The sequence below is a fragment of the Nannospalax galili genome, unplaced genomic scaffold, assembly GCF_000622305.1.
Source record: "Nannospalax galili isolate Female #2095 unplaced genomic scaffold, S.galili_v1.0 scaffold336, whole genome shotgun sequence".
NCBI lineage: Eukaryota > Metazoa > Chordata > Mammalia > Rodentia > Spalacidae > Nannospalax > Nannospalax galili.
The window spans coordinates 9,322,903-9,342,799 of record NW_008343385.1 but is presented as its reverse complement, the minus strand read 5'-3'; the positions used below and the strand labels follow the sequence as shown (position 1 = coordinate 9,342,799).

At 39.5% G+C, this 19,897-nt stretch overlaps 1 protein-coding gene across 3 annotated transcripts in view; it reads right to left on the bottom strand.

Annotated features, from left to right (window-relative positions):
- Positions 1 to 7,572: 7,572 nt before the first annotated feature.
- The window catches only part of Txndc16 (thioredoxin domain containing 16), a 98,735-nt gene continuing 86,410 nt past the window's right edge, over positions 7,573 to 19,897 (bottom strand). For all 3 annotated transcript variants that reach the window (XM_008839575.3, XM_029566691.1, XM_008839576.3), the window contains exons 18-21: positions 14,758 to 14,896; positions 13,423 to 13,583; positions 12,005 to 12,195; positions 7,573 to 8,384 (exon numbers count right to left, since the gene is read on the bottom strand). In XM_008839575.3, the coding sequence (XP_008837797.1) occupies positions 8,122 to 8,384; positions 12,005 to 12,195; positions 13,423 to 13,583; positions 14,758 to 14,896 (754 nt within the window). In that variant the 3' untranslated portion in view covers positions 7,573 to 8,121. The remainder of the gene's footprint in view (positions 8,385 to 12,004; positions 12,196 to 13,422; positions 13,584 to 14,757; positions 14,897 to 19,897) is intronic.

Below are 19,897 nucleotides of genomic sequence, written 5' to 3'. Positions count from 1 at the left end.
CTACTGTCCAGAATAATAAAGCTATCTCCCTCCAGTACAAGCACGCTAAACGCCCTCTATGAAGTTTATGCTCCCCAGGCTTGAGGAACAATTCTTAAAATACAACCCACCACGTGCTGCGGGTATTGCCTGTCCTCTCTCATTGACACTGGAGTGGGGGCGGGATGAAGGACTCCACACCCTGCCAGCACTCTGATCTGAGCTTACTGATAAGAGTAACAGAGGCCTTGACAGTAACGTCTGACAAGTAAAATCTTTTCTTCTTGCTTTAGTGGCAGATTGCTGCTGATGAAAAACAGCACCTGTGTCCTGATTCTCTCTCAAGAGGCCTTCACCCTGAATTCAACTCCTCTGACTGTCTTCTATGATACATAAAGAAAAGCTACGACTTCTTTCTCATTAGGGTAAAAGAAACAATGCTGCAGCGTGCCACACCTGGGGCAGAAGAAAAGCTCTCAAGCTGTTCTTAATTTTTTATTACCAAAGACATGCTGATTTGCAAATTCATGCTGTTCAGTGAACACACATTTAGTGCTTGAACGCAGCATATGGTTCCGTGATTAACTATGGAAGCTGAAACAGCCCATGGAACATGTCATCACATAGGCCAAAAGCTGTGGACTGAGCAGGACCACCTTCAAGAATAGGTGAGGTATGAAAATGTTTATACCTATTGGACCACGGCATACCCAGGAAACCATTTGAGGGAGAGGACTTTTGGAGAGCTCAGAAACGGAGATGTGTCTAAAAGACTCTAAAGAGATCTGACTAGAGAGCAGCAAGTAGTGCTGCTGTTCAGCACTTTGGACTTCCTTGTCCCACATGCGCCTTTTCCTGCCAAGCACTTTGCTTTCTTAAGGTTGTTGCTTAAAGCGCTTAGACTTACCCTAACCAAGGGTATTTCTGAGCCGAAAGAGAGAAAACCAGTTGGAGCCAGTTGCTGGCTCCGCGGCTCTCAGAACTGCACTGATCCCACCTTCTCAAAGCCTGGTTTCGTTTTTCTTCTGTGAATAACCCAATATTCCTTTAGGCTTAAATTAGCCAAAGCTGAGTTTGTGTTCCTTAGAACTCAAAAAATAAAGATAAATGACCCAATAAAAAGATGGACAATAGACCTAAACAGAGAGTTCTCAAGTGAAGAAATAAAAATGGCTAAAGGTGCTCAGCATCCTTAGTAATTAGAGAAATGCAAATCAAAACCACTCTTAAGATTCCATCTTACCCCAGTCAGATTAGCCAAGATCAAGAGAAAAAAGACTCCAAACGCTGGAGAGGATGTGGAGAAAGAGGAACGCTCATTCACTGCTGGTAGGAATGCAAACTTGGGCAACCACTATGGAAAGCACTATGGAAACTAAAAATGAACCTACCATAGGATCCAATGATACCACTCCTTGGCATATACCCAAAGGACTCATCGTGCTGTACAGATACCTGTACATCCATGTTTGTTGCTGCTCTCTTCACAATAGCTAAGAAATGGAAACAAGCTAAATGTTTCTCAACCGATGAATAGTTAATGAAAATGAGGTACATCTACTCAATGGAGTTCTACTCAGCAGTAAGGAAAGATGAAATTATGAAATTTGCAGAGAAATGGATGGAGCTGAGAGTGTTATACTAAGTAACACAAATGCAGAAAAGCAAGCAACATATAGTTTCCCTCATTAGTGGACTGTAGCACCAATCCCTTATATGTGAGTATATAAATTCTGAAGTAACACCAGGAGCCAGGTAAAGCCAAAGGATACATGGAGGTAAAGGGAAAAAAAACAACCTGAAAAGGAGATAATAGGGAACAGATGCTACCTGAGGGTGGTGGAAAATTTGTGAATAATCAGCAGGGAGGAGAAGAGGAACACACAAGGGACCATAGTGTGGGGGAGAGAGGGAAGTCAGGAACAGAAAGATGGTGGGAGTCGGGAGATATTGGGAGTGTGGGAAAAATGGGGGCACTGTGACTAGGAAGGGAAGGAGGCCGGATGGGAGAATAAAAATAGAGGTGAATGAATCTCGGGGGGGCTAGGAAACCTAGAGGGAAAAGTGTTGCCCTAGAAACCCTATGAGAAATGCACATAGAGTGTCTGAACATTGATTAATGCATATGTATACCAGGAGCTTCTTGGAAGGGAATGCAGTGCCAGATAGAAGAGACCTCCCTTACAGCGACAAACATGCCATACAGCACTCATCAAAGAAGCTTCTTTTTGCAACAGATGGAGGCTACTGCAGAGTTGCACATCTGGTCAGCCAGAGAACATACACCTGCGAGATGTCCAGTACTAAGTGACATATCTGCAGTCGAATCTGTACAACCAAGGCTCATGGAATATAGCAGAATAATGGGTAAGAGGGCTAATGCACCCCTCAACTCTCACCAGTGAGGCTTCCAAGTACATCAGAGGCAATACACACAGAAGGCCTCAACTGGCCAAGTTTTGGAGAAGAGACTGTTGAGTGTAGGACGGGACTCCTATATGGAACCTCACCCACCCATGGCTCAGGGACCATTACAGAAGAAGCGGAAAGATTGTAAGAGCCAGGGCTGGTTCATGAATTTATGAAGTGGAGGCTTCCAGGCCAATGGAGGCTTGCTCATGTGCACCTGCGGCAGCGGTGGCATCAAAAGCAGTACCCATGTCAGCTCAATTAAACGAGGGCCCAAAGGGGAGGTAAGAAATAGGTGGTGGGTCAACACTAGATCAAGAACTACATGAGACTGGTTGCTTCTGGGTGAGGGAGAGTATGACTTACATATGACCACTGGATGGGCTGACTAGATGCCAATGGATGCATTTACACAGGACATTTGGGTACAAACGCCTGAATGAATAGGATTCAGCATATATGGCAGAGTGCATATGGTTCATTAGGGGAGGGGGAGGCATGGATGGCGGAGGGGATGTAGATGTGAATGGGAAATATCGTATGAAATTTTTAAAGCTCAATTAAAGAAAAAAAAGGTTAAGTGGCCCACTGGAAAGAGTAGAGGTGAAAAAAAAAAAAGAAAAAAGAAAGAAAAAGTAGAGGCCAAGAAGAGCTCTGGAAGTCTAGAAGGGAGCCTCAAATTTATTTAAAACCATTGGAGGAAAATATACTAATGGGTGTTAAAATTGCTGGTCATATTACAACAATGAATCAGCTTCATGGTTTTGTGTGTTTACAGTTAATGAGAACTTAATGATCAGGAGAATGATGTTTTACTACTACTAACAGGGTCAGAGACCCTCTTGTACTTCCCACATTAGAAATAATGTAGAGAAAGAACAAAACCCAAACCCAACAGAAGAGAAGAAATAACAAAAATCAAAGCAGAAATTTAAAATAGAAACAAAAAAAACAATACAAAGAATCAATGAATCTAAGAGCTGGTTCTTTAAAAAGCTAAATAAAATAAACAGACCCTTAGCCCAGTTAATCTAAATAAAGAAAGAACACCTCCAACTCAACAAAATTAGAGATGAAAGGGGAAACACCACAACAGACACCCAAAGGATCCAGAATATTATAAGGAAATACTTTAAAAACCTATACTCTACTAAATCTGAAAGTCTAAAAGAAATGGATGGATATCTAAAACCATGGGAACCACCAAAGTTAAACCAAGAAGAGATCAACAGTTTAAACAGACCCATAACATATAAGAAAATTGAAACAGTAACACAAAGGCCACTGGACTAAAAAAAGCCCAGGCCCAGATGGATTTACAGCAGAATTCTGCCAGACATTTAAAGAAGACCTCCAACCAATACTACTTAAATTATTCAAAATGATAGAAACAGAGGGAGAACTCCCAAATACATTCTATGAAGCCAGCATCACTCTAATACCCAAACCAGGGAAAGGCACAACAACAACAAAAAAACAAAAAACAAAAAAAAAACAAACTATAAACCCATATCTTTAATGAACATAGATGCAAAAATTCTCAACAAAATACTTGCAAACTGCATACTGATGTACATCAAAAGATCATTCACCATGATCAAGTACACTTATCCCAGAAATGTAGGGATGGTTCAATATACGCAAGTCAATAAACATCATCAATCATATAAATGGACTCAAAGACAAAAACCACATTGTCATCTCAATAGGTGCAGAAAAGGCTTTTGACAAAATTCAGCAAGGATTCATGATAAAAGTCCTAAAGGAAATTGGATTGGAGAGAACATACCTCAACATAATTAAAGCTATATACAACAAACCCACAGCCAGCATCATTCTAAATGGAGAAAAAACTGGAAGCATTCCCATTAAAATCAGGAATCAGACAAGGATGTCCACTATCTCCACTCCTTTTCAATATAGTGCTTGAAACTTAATAGAGAAATAAGAGAAAGAAATTACAGGAGTAATGATTGGAAAAGAGGTCAAATTATCCCTTTTTGCAAACAATATGATACTATACATGAGATCCCAAAAGTTCCATCAGAAAACTCCTAGGACTGATCAACATTTTCAATAAAGTGATAGGTTACAAAATTAATCTACAAAAATCAGTAGTCTTTCTATATACCAACAACAAGCAACTGGAGAAAGAGTACAGGGAAATGGTCCCATTCACAATAGCTACAAAAAAATTATCTTGGAATAAACCTGACCAAAGACAACAAAGATCTCTACAACAAAAAATTTAAATCATTAAAGAAAGACTGAGGAAGACATCAGAAGATGGAAAGACCGCCCATGCTCATGGATTGGAAGAATTAATATTGTGAAAATACCCATGCTACCAAAAGCAATATATACATTCATTGTGATCCCAATCAAAATCTCCACAGCATACTTCACAGAATTAGAAAAGAAAAACTCCTTAAATTCATATGGAAGCACAAAAGACCCTGGAGAGCCAAAGCAACCCTGGGCACAAAGAGCAACGTCAGGGGGATTACTATTCCAGATCTTAAGTATACTACAGAGCTACAGTCATAAAAACAGCATGGTCCTGGCACAAAAATAGACACATAGATCAATGGAACATCACTGAAGACCCAAACCTGAGTACATGCAATTTCAGCCATCTGGTATTTGACAAAGGTGCCAAGAGCACACAATGAAAGAAAGACAGCATTTTCAACAAATGGTGCTGGCAAAACTGGATCTCCACCTGTAGAAGAATGAAACTAGAGCCTTATCTACAGGAATGGAAGAAAGCCTTTCCAGAAACAATACAGTGGTTAAATGAAAATCCCAGTGCCAGAGGTGGGTTGTCCCCATGATAAAGGCCATTGCCAATAATGTTGGTTGTACACCAGAAGCGGGCAGAAAAACCCTATTGCTGAAGACACTGCATGACGTGAGTGCAGGAGAGGGAGAAATCAAGCTTGGACTAAGCTGGAAACTCCCTGCCACTGGATGGGTGGCTTTCATGGTGCCAAAAGGCAATATGCAGATGACTAGGAGAGACTCTTCCCTTATAGTTCTGCTTGATGATGGACCTTGTGTTTTGCACTGTAAGCATACCAAAGTGTTCCTGGTGGTGCAATAGTAAAGTATCTAGTGTATGTACAACTAGCATATTTTCAATTGGATATAATGCACACTCCTAGAGGTGGAACACACATCTGGTACTGTAGACCAGGCCAACCCCTTGTGGCAGGGGAGACATAGGCCCCAGTGGGAAGTCATTGCAATTGCTTTGTTAGATGGAAATGATGCACCTGCTAAAGTACCATCCAAGCATGTGTATTTATACCCATAGGTTAAGTTATTATAGCAGCTACTGTTTAAATGTTCTTGCTTTTTGCTATTTGGGATTTTATAGTAGATGGAATCCCACTGAAATGGACCAATAGCCCATGGAAAACAGACAATGCAGAGACCCAAAAGTCCAGTGCTTTGCTACAACAGGAGGAAGATCATCCCACACCTACCACCCCCTCCAATGCTCAGGGACTTTTGTGGAAGAGTTTGGCAGGAAGGTTGCAAGAGCTGGAGGAAGGGGTGGAATGTTAACCAGAAGTGTCCTCCGACCACTATATCAGCAAGCTATGGTCACACCTCCTTCCTGCCCTCATCAAGGAAGTCAAGGGGGGAGTCAGTAACCCCTCCCACCCAATCAATCAACCCTAGCAGCATGTAGGGGAGGGACTAAGGATATATAAGCTGAGCATGCCTTGAAGCACCTTTCCCACCATTTTGTGCAGCTGATGGGAAGTCACAGGCTCTATATTTGAGTGTGGACTTTCTAGTGCAGCCATAAATGGGGGAGGGTGCCCACTCTTCTGTAAATAACCCCCCACCCTATGCTCTGTTAGCAAGCCCAATAAACTAGTTAGGATTAAAAAACAAAACAAAAAAACAGAACTAATGGAAACCTTCATTACTGCACCAAAGTTGACTCCATGCTGGCAAATCCTTTGGTCTTTTTTTTTTTGGTGTTTTTGAGACAGGGTCTCCCTGTGACCCCAGCTGGCCTGGAACTCGCTGAGTGGACCAGGATGGCCTTGAACTCACAGAGATCTGCCAGTCTGCCAGGCTCTGCTTCCCAGGTGCTGGGACTGAGGACATGTGTCACCACATTTGGCTTTAGTCTTCAATTTCTTACCCCTACTTTTCCACCCTTAAACTTCATTTTATATATATATATTTTTATGTAACCTGATTCAAGCTATTTCTGGAAAAATGTGTTAAAAATTCCCTATCTTTGGAATAATAAAAATATTCTTTAAAAAATGTGAGAATGATTGCTGTAAGACACAGCACGCATTGGGGGAAGAGCGGGGGAGGCTGCTCAAGGGTCAGTCTGATACAACGAAATACACTGGATAGGTTTATTGAAATTTAGCTATAAAATTCCACTTATAAACACAGCTGTACTGCGCAAGTCATCCATGTAAAAAATTTAAAGAACAGACCTCAGGAGGAGAAATACAGTAGAGCACCAAATTGATGTTCTCAACAAGTACCTCATAGAATGGGAGAGCAAAGAGTACAATCAAATCGATCCAACATGATGCGATTTAGGATGAAAAATCAACTGTTGAAGAATTCTACACTCTCATTATAGCCCAGGGAGGCCAAATGATTCATCTAAAACTGACGGGATTTTAGACATGGCTCAGATACAGGGGCCTCTCTCTTTGTGAGTAGATAGCAGAATATTTAATTCCTGTTTGATCTGAAATTTAGCACTATAACTTAAAAAGAGCATATTTATGACCCCCTTAAAATACATGCATATGTTATATATATATATATATATACACACATGTACATGTACAGATATGCATATATGTGTATGTTGAGTCTTTTGGGGGAATTACTGCTTTTTAAATATAAAAATGAATTTGTAAGATAATAATCAGGATAAGATCACCTAATACCTATCTTTAATAAATAAAAATTTACAAACATGGTAACTGAGCAGAACCAGAGATTCTGGAGAGTACACTTTGTTGCAGGTTAACTGAACATAGGATTATGTATCCTTGACACTGACATGGTAGGGGAGGCCATCCAATGCATGTGCCTTTGGGCACTCCTAGTCTCTGTCTATGCCAGCAGCATCCCTAGTCATGATATTGAAACTGTCTCTTGACCTTGCCAAATGAACCCAGAGGGCAATACTGAAGAATACCAGCTTTAACATGACTACAGGAAAATAAACACATCTGCCAGCGGTATGATTCCACTGTAGAAACAACAGTGCTTCAACAGACACATTTTGGTTTTCATTCACATATATCAGGGCTAGTACTAGGTTAATTACACTAGTGCTTGTCTGATACTGAGCTGCCCAATATTGACAATGGCCATGTACCACCTGTGACCAATAAGCACTTGGAATATGGCTACTCCATAGTGAGAAATGCACAAAGTATAAAATATGCATTGTACTCTGAACACTTTGTATGAAAAAAGTAAATTTCTCAGTATTTTTATATTAAGCTGTGTGGTTATACTTACTGGGTAAAATACATTTTTTAGAATCAATTTCATCTGCCCAGGTTATGTTTTTTGAGTGTAGCTACTAGAAAACTTTATGTATGTGATTTCTATTACATTTCTATCAGATGGCCCTTGTCTAGAAACCTGACATGACTTAGTACTATTCCGTACTGAAATAAATCTGGAGTCTTTCAGGCCAAAAAGAAAGGGTATCCCTGTAAGATCAGCTTATAACTCTTTCTCATGTTGAAATGACTTTTCTGTTTCCTTCAGTACATTATTTCTATTCCAGTGCTTTATTCTCAGTGTTTCAATGGGCTGTCTTCTGGTTGTTGATTTATCTTCCTGTTGTTGCTCATTACTCTGCACTTCTGTTTCTTTCGGACACTCAGGAACTTTGCTAGAGGGATGTTGAGGCACGGCAGCATCTATCATACTTAGAAAATCATAGGCTGGAAGAGGAGGTCTCCATTCTTGAGCAGATAAAATTGCTGGAATGAGAAGACAACCAAGGTTAATGACCAAGCAATAAAATCATCATGTGAGTGTACTAGAAAATGGCATGTTTTCAACGTATATACTGTAGGCGGGCCTGCTTAGTCTTCACATGTGTGTGCGTATGTGTGTAGTGCACGGGGAGGGTGTATGCACACCTGTCAGTGTGCACGCAGAGGCCAGAGGAGGATGTCCATTCCCATCCTCTATCACTCTCCACCTTACTTTTTGAGACAGGGTCTCACTGAATGTGAAGCTCACCATGTCAGCTAAACTGTCTGGCCATCAAGGTCCCAGGATCTGACTGTCTCCACCTTAACACAGGTTATAGACACATGCAGCCAATGCTGAGCTTTTATGTGGTGCTGGGGATTCGTACTCAAATTCTCTTGATTTCAGAGCAAGCACTCAGACACTGAGCCATCTCCCCAGCCTTTGTTTTCATTTTTTTAGCATTACAGTTACACTCCATTTAGTTTTCTACAAGGATAAGCATTAATAAGAACAAAAAGATTCATTATCTTACTGTCAGCTGGCCCTTGAAGGGTTTAAGAAAACAATAATAATATGTGTAATACAGGGCTGGAGAGATGGTTCAGTGGTTAAGAGCACTGGCTGGTCTTGCAGAGGACTGAGGCTCGAGACCCAGCACCCACATGACAGTTAACAGCCCTCTGTAACTTCAGTTCCAGGGGATCCAATGCCCTCTTCTGACCTTGTCAGGTACTGCATGACATGGGTGCACCCACCTACACACAGGCAATACACTAATACACATAAAATAAAAATAATAAAATATTTTTTTTTAATTTTAAAACATTACAGATAGGCCAGTGCAAGAGTTAAAATGTAAAATCTCCTGCTTCCCTCCCTACTCCAGTCTTTTTTAAAAAAAAAATCAGTGTTTCCTTGTAAAACAAGTAAATCCAGCATTCATCACCCCACTTCAGCAATTACACAAAATAGAAATACATGCATCTATGGGTACATCCCACATAAGAGTCGGGTGAGACTGTAAAACCCACCATCAATCATTAAATCAAATGTGAAAAATACAGTGTCAACTCAAAGGGAGTAATGAGCTTCATAAAATATCACCAGGCTAAAATACTCCAAGACCACTGAAAACAAAGGTAAGCTATAAAAGTCTGAATTAACTCAGTGTACAAGAATGGGACTCAACATATGGAAGTTAAGAATTTATGTAGTGAGTACTTGTCTTATTCTGTTGCCTGTTATAACAGAATATCTGAGTCTGGGTTATTTAAAAAGAAAAGTTTTTTTTAGACTCGTGGTTCTGGCGGCTAGGAGGTTCCAGGTCAGAGGGTTGCATCTGGAAAGAGCCTTGCGCTGCTTCAACAGTGGAGGCAGAACAGAAGTGAGTGGGTGTGGAAGAGAAACGAAGGTCAGAGTCCCAGAAGAGCTACTCTACTTCCTCATGAAAGGTATTACTTTATTCACAGAGCCCTATTTCATAACCCCTCTTACTACAGATCCACCTTCTAATACAGCCCAAATGATGACCAAATTTCAATCTGTTTTAAAGAGGACAATCCATAGTCACAAAGGTATTTACTACAGATGAAACTATATATTAATTTTTAAAATTGTTTTAGAATTTCATACATGAGTACTGTATTTAGATCATTTCCACCCCTTCTCTCCCCCTTCTAACTCCTCCCACATTCCTCCTACTCCCTTTCAATATCCTGACCTCTTAATTATTATTACATGTATATACATATGTACATATTTATAACCTGACCTCTTTATTATTATTGCATATATATCTAATTATGCCCATTTAGAGAACTGTTCTACCTTCTTTATTAAAATATTTTATTTTTATTTTATGTGTATGCATGTATGGCCTGCATGCAGGTAAGTGTACCTGTGTCGTACAATGCCTGCAGAGGACCAAAGAGGCTGTCAGATCCCCTGGAAGTGGAGCTACGACACTTGTTAGCAGCCATGTGGGTACTGGGATTCAAACCCACGTCTTCTGCAGGAACAGCCAGTGTTCTTAACCGCTGAGCCATCTCTCCAGCCCTGTTCTACCTTCTTACAGTTGTAAATTAAATCTTTAAAATTATAAACTTTTCCTATGAGAGTCTTGCTCTCCTAAAAAGTATTTTGTTTTTAAAGTATTTTTTGAATATGTCTTTTTATGTGTGTCTGTGTTTATGTATGTGTGTGTACATGTGTGGGAGTGCACATGGAGGCCAGAAGTGGACCATGGGTATCTTCTTCAGTCTCTCTTCACCTTATTTTTTGATCAGGGTCTCTCAATTGAACCTGGAGCTCACTGATTCTGCCAGTTTCTGCCTCCCCAACAATGGGATTACAGGTGATGTAGCCACACCTGGCTTTTTTATTTGCAGCTGGCTTTTTTATTTGAATGCTAAAGGTCAATCTCAGGTCTTCATGCTTTCAGAGCAAGCACTACCAACTGAGCCATCTCCCTGGCTCCAAAAGTAACTATTTCTATGAATCATTCCAGAAAAAGTATTTTGGAATATATTTGTAATTCATACTAGTAGTGGCTTACAGATTAAGCATTTTGTTTTCAAATCTTTAATTGATATCCTTTTCAAACACTTCGTGAAACTAGGTTCATTTTTTTTAATATTTTATTTATTATTTTTATTTTTTATTTTTTTAATGTTGCTGAATTATTATTATTATTATTATTATGAGACAGGGTCTCCCTATAGCCCCAGCTGTCCTGGAACTCACTATGTAGACCAGGCTGGCCTTGAACTCACAGATATCCGCCTGCCTCCACCTCCCGAGTGCTGGGATTAAAGGCGTGCGCCACCACACCCGGCCATTTTTATTTTTTATGTGTACGAGTGTATTGCCTGCGTGTATGTGAGTGCACCCGTGTCATGCAGTGCCGCGGAGGTCAGAAGAGGGTGTTGGATTCCCCTGGAACTGGTGTTAAGGACGGTTGGTAGCCGCCATATGGGTACCGGGAATCAAACCTGGGTCCTCTGCAAGAGCAGTCAGTGCTCTTAACCACTGAGCCGTCTCTCCAGCCCGAAACTAGGTTCATTTTTAAAGTAATTATAGATAAGGAATAATTTTAAAGTGGCATGGAGTCAACTGAACTATAAACAGACAGCGGCTGGCCACATATTTTTAGAACACTCAAGAGTTTTATAAAATAATGTGCTATTTATAAAATGTTCTAACTTTCCTTATAGAAAGCCAACAAACTATCATGCATATGAAAAAGCTGTTTTGAAAACAGTCCTGTAACACCTATAACTTAAAAACGGCACAAAAGATTTCACTTTGGTAAGGTCAATGCTCCCACTGTGGCATTTTTTTTAACTACGTGGAAGAATCGAATCTTTGAAGATATTGGCTACACAAGCAACACAGACTCAAAGGAGAGAATTCAAAAGAAAGAGGCCTCAGTAGTGAGTCAGCTGTGTCCATTGGGGTTTCACATCTCCAGCCTAGACTGTTCCACAGAAAATGCTCTCAGTAATACTGAAGACAACAAACAGCAGAACTCAACTCATTCTCATATTTATTAGCTATAATTGGAGTTTAAAATCTGTGCAACAAAACACAGAATTATACGTATTAAAGAAAACAGAAAACTTACTGATAGGATTTTGTAGTCCTACTTCTAACTTCTTAAGCCACGATAAAAGGTTGTGTTCAGTTACAGACTGATTTGAAGGGAATGCGTATACTTGGCCACCTGAATGCAGATTCACCAAAAGCAGCTGAGGAAGTGGGGGCAGAGGGCCAAAGTAAGTCTTCAGGATTTCCCTCCCCACTGGAGTACTATTTCTGCAAAAGGGAGCAACTGAACATTAATTATTCCTTCCATAACAAAAAATGCAAATACTTTATAGAACATTAAACTTAATTATTACCATGCCAGTAAGTTTATGAAAAGACTTCCTCCAAAAGGTCCAGAACTATGATATTAGTAATCAGATTCTTTAAATAAAAGTTTTCTATAATATGGAGAATTCTCTGATATGAGAAAAAAGGCTGCCAGTGACTTTCCATGAAAAGAAAGCAGAGCCCCATGGCCTTTTCAGCACAGGCTTGGCGCAATCAATAGCTTCCTCTTAAAGTTTAGCTACTAAGTATCTCATCACCTGTCAGCTCAATAAATAACTTGTTGCATAACTGTAACAAGATGCTTTCTTTCTATGAATTTTTCCTTAAGACTGTTAACTTCCTGGAGGGGGGAGATTAATTTCAAATTAAAGAGATGAAAAAATAATTGTGTTCCTACAAGAAAACCACGTTAAAGATGCCTAACTATCCTAACGCAGCATGTTTCACCTTACGTAAAACACTACTTTTGATACCTATAATGATAATTATCAGAAGAATTTTGCCTCCAAGAGTAAGATGTACTATTAATAAAACTCCATAGCAAAAATGAACATTGTCATGTGTTTGTTATTTTTCAAATAACTTAAAAAGGAAAGCATGTCTTTCACCTAAGTCTGAACAACAGACAGTGTATATCCCTTGTTCACACCAATCATTCATCTAGAAAACTTGCCAAGAAATACCACTGAGGGTATGTACTGAAACCTTTCTCTAACATTATCAGCAGGACTTTTAACAACACAGAGGAAGGTGCCATAAGAAGTGGTGAAGCCTGAAAAAGCCAAAATATCACAATGTTTATTTTTTTATTTGTCTGTGTTTTCAATGGACGTAAGTTACTTTTAAAATCAGAAAAATATTTTAAAATTATTGTAGAATAACATGTACTCTAAAACAAACTCATCTTGGACCTTACCTGAGAGACATTAGTTACTAAAACATCATGATGCCATATTTAGGTTCACATTAACTCCAAAGGTAGGGAGGGTTTCAGAATTTCATTTCCTAATGAAAATGTAATAATTATACTTTCTTTACTTGATGTAGCCCAGGTTGGCCTTGAGAACTCACTATCTTCTTGCATCAGCCTCCCCAGTGCTAAAACTACAGGATGTACCACCACATCTGTGCCCCCCTTCACCTCAAATAATATTTACTTATACTTACAAATTTAACCAGCAAGGCATAACTGACTCCAACTGTTTCCATTTCACTAGTGTCAGAACTGTGTGCCTATACTGTGGATTTATGTTGCCATCACTGAACCAGAGAAGTAATGGTTTCTGAAGTTTTAAATAGGCAGGAAGATTTTCCACAGTGATTTCTGGCTGTTAAAAAGAAGCACCAAAAAAAAAAAAAAAAAAAAAAAAAAAAACTAAAAAAAAGAAAAAAAGGCATGATGCAGCATAAAATAACATTCAAATCATTCATGCAACTGTAGTTTTTAAAATGTAATTCAAGCACATGCACATTTACAGATTCTACCACAGCGCGTAAGCTAACAACTATGAAATCTTAAGTTTCTTATTCAATCCTACTTCACAATAATGACTTGTATTAAAAATAAAATTACTAATAGACTTTGAGAACACATTTAACACTTGTAATAATTCATGTTAAAATCTGGACCCAGAATAGCCAATAAACAGCAAAAATTTTCAGCTGTGTATATAGCTATACACTAAATTTTGAAATTATAACCTTTGTTTTTAATATTCATAACTACTTAAAATAATAATTTATTGTTTCCAAATGTGTGGATTTTGGCATAATTAAAGGTGTGCTAAAACAAATACAAAAAACAACCTTATGTCTTCTGAGCCCCAATCTATTGCTATCTAGACCATGAAAACAAGAAACATAACAGAAGACCATTCACTCAGAATTGAGAGCTCAGAGTGCTTCTGCAGTCACTTTAGAAAGGCAGGCATACAAATGTGCAATATTCTAGTTACTGGAATCAAGTAATCCAAGTTACAACTGTTGTGCCTTCAAATCCATTACAAAGTTCTTTCATAAGGCAATATTTTATTTTAAAACTATATAAACAGTAATGGTAGCTGTTGAGTATTTGCCAGAGGCCAGACACTGTACACAAAGCACTGTACACATCACATCTTCGTCCTCATAGTAACTCCACAGCAGGTACTACACTGACCTTCGTACACACATGGAAACTCAGAAGCAGAGAAGGCACTTTACAAGCCAGTAAGGAACTGGAAGCATGACTTTCTAGAATCCATTTGCATTGTAACAGGCCCACCCTACATTCAGCACTTCAGCTGGACCCCAGTTACACTATCCTTGACAGGTCATGTAAACTTGCAGCAAACTAGAAAAGCTGTGCAAACAGAGCCAAACCACCCAAATATTCAGGTCACAGAACGTCACAAAACATACCTGGTACCACAAAAGCTGGAGAACTGTTTGCTAATATATATTACCATTAATTGATCTGGATTCTATTTCAAATAGTCTCCTCATCATATACAATCTACTCACAAATGTTTCCAGTAGTGCACTTGCTATTATCCGAAGCACATCTTGCACCTGAGTGGAAGCCAGGGGAACGCTCTCTACCTTGCCTTCTTTGGGTCTGGCAAGCAGCAAAGCTGGAAGAGTTGCAGTATATTTATTTGACCTATGGAGAAATGTACTATTAAAATTCACAACCAAAATACAGTGAATCACCCAAAACATGAAAAAGCACATGCACACCACAGCAGGAGGCAGCAAATGAAAAGCCCTGCTTCTAGCTAGGTGAGGTGGTACGAGCCTGCAATCCCAGCACTAGGAAAGCTGAGGCAGGGGATCATGAGTTTGGAGGCCGGCTTGGCCTACATATTGGGAGTCTGTCCAAAAATTAAGTAAATGAATAACAAAAAAGTTAATGAAAAAAAATTCTTCGGTTTTTTGTTTGTTTGTTTTTCAGAAAGGGTCTTCCTATAGCCCCAGCTGGCCTGGAACTCACTCTATAGGCCAGGCTGGCCTCAAACTCACAGATCTCTGCCTGCCTCTGCCTCCCAAGTACTGGCATTAAAGGCATTTCCTAGCATGCCCACTATGAAAAAAAATTTTTAAAGTTCCACTGCTAAGGAGAAAATGATCTCCATTTCCTGACAAATGTATGTGTGAGGTTACCTGAGGAAGTTCAGGGGTCTTGACAATCTCAATTAAAGTAAAACAGCAGACAATAATTTAGATAGGTTTCTTCTACAAAACTCATCCTCAAGAAAATATCTAAAAAGGACCTGGCTCTCTACCTTTCTAGGCTGCTCATCACATGGCTGAGTGAAGACTTGAGAACCTGTGAGAACCAACCATCTTCCAGGCATCACACACAGGTCCTACCTACATTTTCATTAAACTTGAGAACATTCCCCAGAGTAGCCCTCATTGTGCCAGTTTATAGAACGGGATTCAGGGGAAAATAAACGGCACGCATTGAAGTCAAATGAGGTGCTCCAGACAGAGTATGTGTGCAAGAGCCCACTTTTGCTAACTTAACCTGGAAAAAATATTCTAAATTAAATAGAGAAAAAAATGCTTTGTGAGCAATTATCAGTAAGGTGTAAGTATGTATAAGGTCTTAAATCGATCCTAGTAGACAGCCTGAGAGGGTGGGTTCGGACCTCCATCAGGGTAGCGGTTAGGAGCTTAGCAGACCACCAGAGAGTGCGGGGTTTTGGCCTCCAACTACCAGAGGGCCTGAGAACCCAGGGGACAGCCTGACAGCCCCCAGATCCTGCCTCCACATGGTGATGAGCTTCCCCTAATTGCACCATACCATCTCCCTACCTGGGATTTTGTGAGGCCCCTCCCAAGGCCCCAAGGCAGATCTGCCTTTGGTAGGCTAAGGCTGGGATCTCAGCAGACCACCAGAGAGTGTAGAGTTCTAGCTCCCCTCTAGCCTCCCTCTGACATAGGGTTGACAACACACAGGAATGTATGAGAGATCCTGGATCCTGCCTCCGCATGGTGAAGGAAGCCTGAGTATACCTGACTGGAACCTGAATTGGGCTTCTGTGGGTGCCCTGAATAGCTGATGTGAAGCCATCAGTTCCCTCCAAATTAAACCTGAGAGAACCTGAACCCTGTACCAATCAGCTTGACATAACTAATAAATGATCTAGGCACCCCAATAGTCTGATATAATTCTCATATCAGAATCATAAACAAAAGAAATTCACATGCCAAAACCACAATGAAAGAATAATAAAATGGAAAGCCAAAACACTATGTCCCCACCAAACCCCACCAATCACGTAGAAGAGTTCTATAAGGAGAATGCCCTAGAGATAACCTAGGACACTGAATTTAAGAGAACAATCATAAACATGATCAAGGAATTCAACAAATTTAAAGAACACACAAACAAATCAAAGAGCTAAAAGAAGATAGGGATAAACTTCTGAATGAATCCACAAAAGAGCCAGAAACACTGAAGAAAACTCAGGCAGAAATGAAGAAGGAAGTGTAAAACTCAATAAGCCAACTTGAAACAACAGGAGAAAGCCTCACTTCTAGAATGAATGTACTGGAAAACAGAATATCAACAATGGAGGATAAAGTTAAAGAACTGGACCACTCAAGCAAAGAGTACGGAAAATTTTTTAAAACACAGGATGGAATATGCAAGAGATGTGGGACACCATGAAAAGACCACAAACATATGGATCACAAGAATAGAGGAAGGAGAAGAATTTCAGGTTAATGGTATTGACCAGATCTTAAACAGGTGATCCTTTGCATCCAGACCAACCCAGTTCCTCCCAGTAGTCCTCGGGAGCCCCTGGTGCCTCTTCCTGCACCCACCTCCCTTTGCACCCCTGGGTGGCACAGCCACCAGCTTCCTAAGACCAGCATCTTTCCTGGGCCCTGCTCCCAGCCCAGTCCAGCCCCCAAATTCCTGAGGGCAGCATCTTTCCTGGAGGGATCCAGACGTAAGGAGAAAGCCTGAGAACATCTGATCCTGGAGCCTGGAGCATAGTATTCCCAGTTTTAAATGACCACAGATGTCAACCCAGATTACTTTACCCAGCCAAAATGTCTATTATAGTTGAGGGGGAAAGAAAAGTCTTCCATGACACAAACAGCCTGAAATACATGTCCACAAAACCAGCCCTTCAAAGACTACTTGAAGCAATACAGAGAGCAGAGAGAGAAAGAACTATACCCTAGGGACAACAAAAGAAAATAAAGATATAATCTAGGAAATATACAATTACACAGAGAACACAAACAGCAATCAAAATGACAGCAACCAATACACACCTTTCAATAATAACCTTAAATATCAATGGACTAAACTCCCCAGTCAAAAGATACAGGCTAAGTGAATGGATTAAGAAACAAAATCCATCGTTTTGCTGTCTGCAAGAAACCCATCTCACCTTCAAGGACAGGCACTACCTTAAGGTAAAAGGATGGAAAAGAAATATTCCAGGCACTAAGAAACAAGAAGGGGTTGCAATTCTAATATCTGACAAAATAGACTTCAAAGTAAAACTAATCAGAAGTGATAAGGAAGGTCACTTCATTCTGATCAAATGAACAGTTAACCAAGAAGATATTATAGTCCTTAACATATATGCACCAAATTCTGGTGCACCCAAATTCATAAAAACAACACTACAGGACTTCAAGACACAGATTAACCCCAACACAGTAATAGGGGACTTCAATACTCCACTGTCTCTATTAGACAGGTCAACTGGACAAAGAATTAACAGAGAGGTGTCTGAATTAAATGATACCATACATCAAGTGGACCTAACAGACATCTTTCAATTATTCCACCCAAAGACCAAAGAACAGACTTTCTACTCAGAACCTCATGGAACTTTTTCAAAGATTGACCACATACTGGGCCACAAAACAAACCTCAACAAATACGCAATATTGAAATAATTCCATGCATTCTATCAGACCACAAAGCAATAACACTCAAAATCAACATTGGACGAAGCCCTAGTCACTACACGAACTCGTGGCGATTGAACAACACACACACCTAAACAATGAGTAGGTCAAAGAAGAAATTAAGAAAGAAATAAAAGCATTCCTGGAATTCACCAAAAAGGACAATACAACACAACACAACCTCTGGGACACATTAAAAGCAGTCTTAAGAGGGAAGTTTATAGCTCTAAGTGCCTACATTACAAAGTTAGAAGGAGCCCAAAGAAATGACCTAACACTCAACTCAAGAATTAATGAAATCAAAATAAAGAAAATAATGCAAAGAATCAATGAATCCAAGGGCTGGTTCTTTGAAAAGATGAACAAGATTGACAGACTGCTAGCCCAGTTAACCAAAAGAAAGAAAGAGCACCTCCAAATCCACAAAATCAGAGATGAAGGGGGAAACATCACAGCAGACACCAGAAAGATACAGAACATTATAAGGGAATACTTTAAAAAACCTATATGCTACTAAATTTGAAAACCTAAAAGAAATGGATGGATATCTAAAGGCATGGGTACCACCAAAACTAAAGAAGAGATTAACAGCTTAAACAGACCAATAATACAGAAAGAAATTGAAACAATAATACAAAATATTCCATTTAAAAAAAGCCCAGGACCAGATGGATTTACAGCAGAATTCTATCAGGCTTTTAAAGAAGATCTACATCCAATACTACATAATTTATTCTAAAAGGTAGAAAAGGAGGGATAGCTTCCAAATTCCTTCTGTGAAGCCACCATCACTGTAATACCAAAGCCAGGTAAAGACACAACCAAAAGAGAAAACTATAGACCCATATCCTTAATGAACATACAAGCAAAAATTCTCAACAAAATACATGCAAACCGCATACAGACACACATCAAAAAGATCATTCACCAAGATCAAGTAGGCTTTATCCCAGAAATGCAGGGATGGTTCAATATACGCAAGTCAATAAACATCATTAATCATATAAATGGACTCAAAGACAAAAACCACATCATCATCTCAATAGATGCAGAAAAGACTTCTGACAAAATTCAGCATGGATTTATGTTCAAAGTCCTAGAGGGAATTGAACTGGAAGGAACACACCTCAACATAATTAAAGCTATAGACAATAAACCCACAGCCAATATTCTAAATGGAGAAAAAAATGGAAGCATTCCCTTTAAAATTAGCAACCAGACAAGGATGTCCACTATCTCACTCCTTTTCAACATAGTGCTTGAAACTCTTGCTAGAGCAGTAAGACAGGAGAAGAAAATTAAAGGAGTACCAATTGGAAAAGAAGAGGTCAAACTATCACTTTTGGAGATGATATGACACTATATCTAAGAGATCCCAAAAGTTTCATTCCCAGAACTGATAAACACTTTCAGTATAGTGGCAGATTATAAAATCAATCTACAAAAATCAGTAGCCTTTCCATATACCAATAACAAGCATTTGGAGAAAGAATACAGGGAAATGCTCCCATTCATAATTGCTGCAAAAAAATAAAATAACTTGGAATAAATCTGACAAAATACACCAAAGATCTATACAATGAAATTTTTAAATCATTAAAGAGATTGAGGAAGACACCAGGAGATGGAAGGATCTCCCATGTTCATGGATTAGAAGAATTAATACTGTGAAAATGATTATCCTGCCAAAAGCCATTTATAGATTCAATGAAATGCCCAT